This window comes from Mastigoproctus giganteus, chromosome 2 (genome assembly GCF_048544385.1).
Source record: "Mastigoproctus giganteus isolate SK-2022 chromosome 2, ASM4854438v1, whole genome shotgun sequence".
Lineage (NCBI taxonomy): Eukaryota > Metazoa > Arthropoda > Arachnida > Uropygi > Thelyphonidae > Mastigoproctus > Mastigoproctus giganteus.
The window spans coordinates 226,113,283-226,122,714 of NC_143576.1; the positions used below are offsets into that span (position 1 = coordinate 226,113,283).

The 9,432-nt window shown below is 31.0% G+C and overlaps 1 protein-coding gene across 3 annotated transcripts in view; it reads left to right on the forward strand.

The window, feature by feature from the left end:
- mon2 (Mon2 homolog, regulator of endosome-to-Golgi trafficking) overlaps window positions 1–8,924 on the forward strand; it is a 273,966-nt gene extending 265,042 nt beyond the window's left edge. For 2 of the 3 annotated variants that reach the window (XM_090389771.1, XM_090389772.1), the window contains 3 exons: window positions 78–312; window positions 5,944–6,026; window positions 8,197–8,924. In XM_090389771.1, coding sequence (XP_090245897.1) covers window positions 78–312; window positions 5,944–6,026; window positions 8,197–8,363 — 485 coding nt within the window. In that variant the 3' untranslated portion in view covers window positions 8,364–8,924. Of the gene's footprint in view, window positions 1–77; window positions 313–5,943; window positions 6,027–8,196 lie in introns of those variants that run through there. The other variant, XR_016548096.1, reaches the window with a different exon arrangement.
- The last annotated feature ends 508 nt before the right edge of the window (window positions 8,925–9,432 follow it).

The window sequence follows — 9,432 nt, forward strand, 5'->3', positions numbered from 1 at the left end:
TGTTTATATATATATACTGAGAGGGATGTATTTTGCTATGCATACACCATCACTTCTATTTCTTTTATTTTTGATAGATACAGAGTCTAGTCGTAAATTGAGAGAAGAATTTGCAAAAGCATGCTTTGAAACACTTCTGAAGTTTTCATTCCTTGGAGAAGGTGTTAATCTAGGAGAAAATGGACTTCAAGATGAACAAGACAGTGGAATTGTGAACAAATTGGCTGTTATTTCATTACTTCACAGATTTCAAGAAGTTATTAAAAAGTATTCAGAAGATGAAAGACTAAGTGGAAAGTGTCCATTACCAAGGTATATATATATATATATTTTTTTTATTATTATATTATGATTTAAGATGTTAGTTATAGTGGTAGAGTCTAATGGTGTAGTTATAATCAAAATTTAGCAGGTTATAGTGTATACCGAGAAACATTATTATATTTAGTTTATTGATTATGCATTTTACATACTTTGGATATATATATATATATATATATGAATATGAGTTAAGTTGATAGTGGTAAGAGTTTTTAAAGGTAAAATATGATATACTAGCTTATCAGATAAACCATAAACCATGGCGGGTACCCAACGTGACCTGGAAAAAATCAATCTATGCCATGACATAAGCAATAAATTATAAACATATATAAAAATACCATTAAAATGTTAATTATCGCAATAAGATACATTGAAAGGGACTTTTTCGAGGGCTAACCCTTTCAATGTATCAACCATAATTAACGAGCTATCCGTTTCTGTAGTCATCGTCCAGCATAACTATGTCCAAATATATGTAAAATAGTAGTAGGTTAGAGCCAAAAGGTAGTGACGAGAATAAAATTTTGTAGTAAGTTAGAGCCAAATGGTAGTGGTAAAATTTGTTAATTAATCCCAAATTTAGCAGTAAGCTGGCAAGATGACTGTTAGCCCGACGGATAGCCAAAATTTAAATTAAAATTATAGAAAGAGCTATAATTATTGTTAGGCATATGTGCGTAGTTGATAGTAAATGCAGTTACGGTAGTCTAAGCAAAAATAACAGTGTGAGCTATCGCTAACCAAGGCGAACGGAAAAAGGTATAAGAATAGATATAGTACCTCAATCCCCCTCGAATACTCTAATAGTTCATGAGGTATGAATAAATAGGGATAAGAAAGTGAAAGTTAAACAGCAAAGAAAAAGTAAAATAATTAACATAGGATGTAACCTTATAGTAAGGTATCCTGGTTAGAATGCTTTAAGATTAAAATAAGAATGCTTACCACCGTATAGCCAAGGTACTAGAAAACCACGTGTATAGGCACGTGTAGCATATATAACTACCGATCGTAGCCCCCCCTAGGAAATGTAATAACTAAGTTAAGTGATAAAATAAGTATAATTGCATGCAGCGCCATCTGCTGTTTTCTATGTGTAATATTATATCCTGTATAATATTACACATAGAAAAGCCGTCAAATAAATATCTCTCTAGAAGCCATAGTAGAGGTTTACAGAATAAGTTCCTACCCATGGAGCAAATATAGGTACACGTTTTTAATGCGTGTAAGCTATATGTAACTTACTCCATGAGCAGTGCCTACTATTTACATAATTACATGTCCAACGAAAATTTTACAAAGGCTCTGTTATATTAGCGCCTGTTTAGGACTTTATCTATAATACTCTGTGCGTTAAGGTTATAATTCCCCTTGTTGTTTGCTATCAATATAGCTTTATACAGATATCTTGTAATTATGTGGTGTGGGAAGTAATTTTTTAAAAGCTTGGATCTGAATTCAATGAGTGTATCTATAATATAATCAGTCTGGTTACATATGTGTATTCTTCTGATGCTTTGTGCGATTAGGGTATTGCGATGTATCCTTTTTGAGATATTCGAGTTCCAGTTAGTGAGGTCAATAGTATAAAAATGAAAATTTTTGCGTTTATCATACAGTTTGGTGTGTACTGTATTGTTATTTATCCTTATATCCAAGTCCAGGAAGGTAGCAGATTTGGAATTATTAGTGTTGGTGCGTTCTAATGTTAATTCAGGCGGATAATATTTGATAGCTTCTGTCAGGAAGTCAGGCATATTAAAAACTATCAAATCGTCAATATATCTGTATAGAACCATATTGTGTTTAAAATTATATTCAAAGTGGTGTAGGTATAAATTTGCCACTATACAAGAGCTACATGCACCCATCGGTATACCTGTATGTTGCCTATAAAGATTACTGCCATTAAATATGTAGTTATTGAAGATGCAAAGGTTAAAAAGGTCATCCCAGTAGTGTTTCTCACAGGGTAAGATATTTTTGTATTTATCATAATAATCGCAGAACACAGTTTTTAGGCTGTTATGCGGGATGCTAGTAAACAAGTTATTAAAGTCGAATGTATTGATATGTTCTATCGTATTGATGCCTGTGTTGCTATTGATGTAATTTAATACCGGTCTATTATTGAGAATAATATTTGAATGACCTATGTTATCAAAAATAATTTGAAGTAAATTAACGAGTTTGCGATGCAGAATCTTAGCGTAGCTATCCCTACACGAAGTTATAAATCTAAAACCAGTCGGATTTTTATGAAACTTAGGTATACAGTATATGTATGGGTATATAGTTGTATGGTTAGTAAGCTTTAATTTTTTATGCCAAGCACGTATTTTCTTAGTAATAGCGTTTCGTTTATCCGTTACTATTTTGTAAGTGCTACTATTGTTAAGTTCATTTAGTAATGCTGTAGTGTAAAATTTTTTACATATAATGCTATAGTTATTAGAGGCTTTATCAATAGTAGTAATTATGAACTTATTTTGTATCAGTTTAAGCTTCTGCTTAATTGCATCTATATTAAAAACCTTAGTAGGTGGTAGTTTCTTGCATATGGACTTTATCTCTTTCTTAATGGCCTGAAAGGTGAGCGTAAGCCACTTGTGGAAGGCTTCCAAGGATATGTTATATTTGTAGGATAACTTTAGGCTGAACTTCATTATATCTGAGTGTAGTTGTTTAATGATGGCGTTGGTATTAATATCGGTATTAGGTCGAAATTTAAATCCAACTGATAGAATCTCACGTAGCTCTGGATAGTCTATAATGCTCAAATCTCCTGTGATAATGTGTTTATGGTGTGCGTCCACAAATGTCTGATATTGCGGTAAATGGCAAAAGCAAACCGCCTCAATATCGCTATTGACGAGGTTAGTAGCTGCTTTTTTATAATTACAGACTGTAAGTCCAAACGGTTTATTATAGCTGAATCTAGTGCGTATCTGTGCATTGGTAATAGGCAAATCACTTATATATACATTAATGATTTTATCTAGGCAGACATAATCGAATAATGCGTGGCTGAATTTAATGTTGATATATTCATATGTAACCTTAGTTTTTTTATTACTAAAAATAAATTTAATTATGTCTTTAATCAGAAGGTTAAGGTGTAAGTTATTATGTCTATAGTTAGAGTTGATGGTGTCAAGAGCTCGGATTTTACTATGTTTCAACCCGAATATAAAATCATGAATCTGTTTGACATGTATAATTGGTTTGTCCCAATACATTAACATGTCATTAAAATCGTCAGTTATATTTGGTGTGCGGGCTTTTTTACTATTGTATGTTTTGACTATTCTGTTAGATTTGGGTCTTTTCACTATTTGAAACAGGCTATATATACAAGTATCGTTTAAAGCATTGCTAGTGTAGCAATTTCCATTAAATTTATTATTAAGTGTTTAGTGTTTTATATTTTAATACAGTGTTTTATATTTTAATATATTGATATTTTCGGATTCTAACCTGGTATTGTGGTTACTTTCAATAGCTAATATAGTAATAGTAGTATTGCTAAAGCTGTGTACTTGAAAGTGCTGTAGTTCGATGTCTTTAATATTTATGAAATTTTTAATGTGAGATCTATGCCCGTTAATTCTAATATGTAACTCCCCTCCAGTTTGCCCTATGTATTTTGCTTCACATAAGTTGCAATTAATGAGGTACACCACCCCACTAGCATGGCAAAAAACTGGAGCGTCGAGGTTATTAGTAATATGATACTTGCTCATGTTTGGACAGGTCTGACAGAGTGTATTGTTACAACTATTAAATTTTAGATAGCTGCTATTATGTTTATTGCAAGTTACTACGTCTGTAGTATCAGGAGTAGTAGTGTCAACAGTGAAAGCATTGCAGGCAATATCGGTAAGTGTCACATTATTATTTGCTATCTCGGTTAGATCATTAGGATCGCAGCCTATGTTAGTAGGAGCCTCAGCATTGGCACTGAATAGATTCAATTGGACAGCGGCATTAGATGCTGAATGGCTAGTAGAAGAACTTGTCGGATCACCCAGTTGGACATGTAATTATTCGTTGGACATGTAATTATGTAAATTTTCGTTGGACATGTAATTATGTAAATAGTAGTAATTATGTAAATAGGCACTGCTCATGGAGTAAGTTACATATAGCTTACACGCATTAAAAACGTGTACCTATATTTGCTCCATGGGTAGGAACTTATTCTGTAAACCTCTGCTATGGCTTCTAGAGAGATATTTATTTGACGGCTTTTCTATGTGTAATATTATACAGGATATAATATTACACATAGAAAACAGCAGATGGCGCTGCATGCAATTATACTTATTTTATCACTTAACTTAGTTATTACATTTCCTAGGGGGGGCTACGATCGGTAGTTATATATGCTACACGTGCCTATACACGTGGTTTTCTAGTACCTTGGCTATACGGTGGTAAGCATTCTTATTTTAATCTTAAAGCATTCTAACCAGGATACCTTACTATAAGGTTACATCCTATGTTAATTATTTTACTTTTTCTTTGCTGTTTAACTTTCACTTTCTTATCCCTATTTATTCATACCTCATGAACTATTAGAGTATTCGAGGGGGATTGAGGTACTATATCTATTCTTATACCTTTTTCCGTTCGCCTTGGTTAGCGATAGCTCACACTGTTATTTTTGCTTAGACTACCGTAACTGCATTTACTATCAACTACGCACATATGCCTAACAATAATTATAGCTCTTTCTATAATTTTAATTTAAATTTTGGCTATCCGTCGGGCTAACAGTCATCTTGCCAGCTTACTGCTAAATTTGGGATTAATTAACAAATTTTACCACTACCATTTGGCTCTAACTTACTACAAAATTTTATTCTCGTCACTACCTTTTGGCTCTAACCTACTACTATTTTACATATATTTGGACATAGTTATGCTGGACGATGACTACAGAAACGGATAGCTCGTTAATTATGGTTGATACATTGAAAGGGTTAGCCCTCGAAAAAGTCCCTTTCAATGTATCTTATTGCGATAATTAACATTTTAATGGTATTTTTATATATGTTTATAATTTATTGCTTATGTCATGGCATAGATTGATTTTTTCCAGGTCACGTTGGGTACCCGCCATGGTTTATGGTTTATCTGATAAGCTAGTATATCATATTTTACCTTTAAAAACTCTTACCACTATCAACTTAACTCATATTCATATTTATACAGACCGATGTAATGTTTAATCATCCTAGATGGCATTAATTGGTTATGTGACTACTTAATATTTATTATAATATTTATATTTATTATAATTTAATAACATTTAATATTTGCTTTTTCATGCTTGGATATATATATATATATATATATATCCAAGGAAAAAAAAGAAGATATATATATATATCTTCTTTTTTTTACATAAAATTGTACTTCAAGTTTAAAGTTAACATTTAAATACTCATTATTAAATACACTATATGATATTATATAAATACTCTTATATGGTTAATTAACTCTTGTATAAATACTCTTATATTGTATTAAATATTATATTTACTATACTTTTATATTAAATGGGTTAGAGTTTGAAACTTGGATTGTTTTCTTTGATGTTTAATATTACAGACATAGGATGGCAGAAATTTCTTTTGTCTTAAAAGCAGTAGCCACTCTTATAGCATCATTAAAGAAAGCACCACCACAGAATGGTAAGTATACTTATATGTATTTCATTTATTTTTGTGCCTTTTCATTTTTCTCCTTTCATGTATACACAAAGTTTGGAAACTTAATTTGATTATTAGCTATAAATGTAATATTTTTCTTTTCACATTTGGAATATAGTATCTTGGAGGGAGGATTATACAATATAATTACAAATTATGATAATTTGTAAATATACTGTATAATCAAATTCAAGAAAAAATGCAAAAGACAGATGACATAAGAACAATAAATTATAATGTTTATTAATGAATTTACTATATCATACACAAACCAGATTTCGGATTCATCTCTAAATTGTTTGTGCAAATAACATTTTTTGCTATATTCTAGGTTAATCAGGTTGTTACACAATACATTTGTAAGCAAGTTTTCTTTTCTTGGAAGACTGATAAAAATGGATGCTTTGGGTTACAAAATAGAACTGTTTCATCCAAAGCATTATGTAAATTCTAAATTTGTAGTCATATTTTGAAGTGGGACTTGATGAGGAGTTCACAAATTTCTAATTTGCAATATTGCTAAGGACTTGACAAATGGAAACGAAAATAATGCAAAACTATATTGGTTATATTTGATCACCATTGAAATAAGGTTAATGACACTATTTTATACAGTAACTATTTACATAATGCGTAATACTTATGGAATGCGAAGTGCACATAATTCATGATATGAAACATGCTCAGTGTGATGTCTAGGTTTATAAAATTCACATAACTTGGTCTGACAGAATACTAACAAACAACCATAAAACATTTTGGAACATGCACAACACCACAGATTTATAAAAGAAGCAAAAGTAGCATAACATTAAGACAATACTGATAACACAAAAGAAATGGCATATTAAAATGAAAAAATATTTGGATGAATAAAATGACAATGAAATAATAATTATCTTTTATTAATTATCATGCTCTCCTTTTTTCATTGGATAAATAGCCTGTAGCAATTTAAAATATTATATATATATACAGTCCATTCCGGTTATTTGAGACACATCGGGACTAGTGCATTTTGGCCCGATTAAGTGGCTGCCCCAATTATCCGAAGTTTCACGTAAATAGTTAAAAATACAATGTACCCCCCCCTTTACAATTTATTTACTGTACAATCAAATCACATTACAACGAACTCACCATAGTAAAGTACCGTTCACTATACGATGTGAGTAAGCGCTGATCATTGTGATCACGTTTGTGAATTGAATTTTAATTCTATTCAACAGTGATTCTAATTAGCAAAAAAATAGGAGGAATATTATCCACAGGCTATAAAAACAAAGATATATTAAGCACAAATTTACCCTTTATTACCTTACCAATTAAAAAATTAAATGATACGTTAAAATCGGAAGAATATACATGATAATCGGAATAATTAATATGTATTGTAATATGTACATACAAACTAGTTGACATTTCTGTTCACTGACATTTGTGGGTAGGAGTTAAAATTTAAAAGAGTAAAAAGATAAGCAATTAATAACAAAGAACACGGCACACAGAAATGCAAGTAACATGATATGCAAAGTGAGAACGGAGTAACGAGTTACAAAGCTTTAAAAATAGGAATGAAGAGAAGATCTGAAAATTAATTTTTTTATATGATTGAAGATTTCATGGAAGTGTAAACACATTTCGCAATAATAACCCACAGAATTCCAGCTGTCGGTATTATCACAAATTCAGTAAGATCGAGTTTACTGTCCGTTTATGATAGATTTCACTAACAGAAAAGCCCAATAAACAGGTGACTGCTAATTGTTTTTATTGTTTTATGGTTCTGACCTCCAGAATTTCGACTGAACCACGTGGTACTGTTGGAGACAATCGTAGGGTAATCTCCAGTGCTGCGGTCTCCTGCCCCGATTAAACGGCATGTTGTCCCAATTAAGCGAAGTAAACTCAGGCTATTTTCTCGATTGGTTTCTGTTTTTTAAGATTTGCCCCAAATAAACGGCTGCCCCGATTAACCGGTGGCCCAAATAACCGGAATTCACTGTATATGTATATATATTTTTTTAACATTTAACTGTTAGCTTCCTTTTAATTTATGATGCATTAATTGTTAAATAATGTTGATCTTTAAAGATTGCAGAATTATGAAATTCAAATTGTTTTCTCGAGTTACATTATTTATTCTTTGTAGTGGATTGGAGCGTATGGCAACAGTTGATTTCATTATATCCCCACTTGGTGGACTGCACAACATCAACATCTGCTCAAGTTTGTCGATCACTGCGAGAAGCCCTCCATGAATATGCTGATTTGCTTTCTCCTCCTGTACTTCATGTCCTTAATGGTAGCCCTAGCTAGCATTTCAGGTCACAAGTATTCGAGTAGGGCATCATTCCACTTTGTAAAATATGCAATAAATTCCCAGTTCACAAATTGATGTAGAATTTTTTGTGATGAAGTAAATATTTAAAATTTGATAGCTAATTAGGTATGTTTTTCTATATAATGAGTCTTTAGTACTTTCATCAGTTAAACTGTTATTATTCCGCTGTTTGGAATATTATACTGAATTGGTATCTTTGCCAATCAGTGCCTTCACATGGCCTGAAGTATGGCTTTATTAAATCACATTTTACAGCTTGAATGTGATATTTATTAATTTTATACTTTGTTATTACGCTGATTAAGGATCTTATTTTGTTTGTTTTCTGTTTTGTTGTATTTATAGTGCTGTTGTTATTATTTAACATATACTTCCAGTTAGTTATTATGAACAGAAGGCCTATTATAGCTTAAGAATGCAGTGTAGAACACAGCATCAATAACAAAAAAAGAAAAATAGTACCAAAAACAGGTGCCATTATATGTGTACTTTGTGATAATCATGTTTGTTATTATTGTTGAAATTGAATCAGGTGAGCCTCTGCACTCAAAATGAGTAAGAAGAAACTTTTTGCTCATTGATAATCCTTGTAGATATATTTAGAAGATAAATTTGCCATTTTTTAAAATTAAACTGAGTCTTTTATTTTTTGACTTGTTCATTAAAAGAATGCAGTAACAATAAATGCAGTTCCTGTTTGATAAGACAAAATGAAACTGTTATGGTAGCAATCATCAAACCTAATGTACTCTGATAATTTTTACCATTTGCTGGTATCACTTGTACAGTGAAGCTGTACTTTAAAATTCAAAAAGCTTATTCAATAAATATAACATATTTTGGAAATTTGGAAGTTTGTATGTTTTTTTTTTATTTCTCCAAATTTTTGGAACACTTTGTAATTAGTAAAATTATTTATATCATTCTCTTTTTATCTTCTTTCTCTTTCTTTTTTTTTTTTTTTCTGAGGGTTAGGTAAATGTATGGAAAATAGCAATATATAAACCATAATTTATATATATTGACATATAGAGCTTTTTTTTT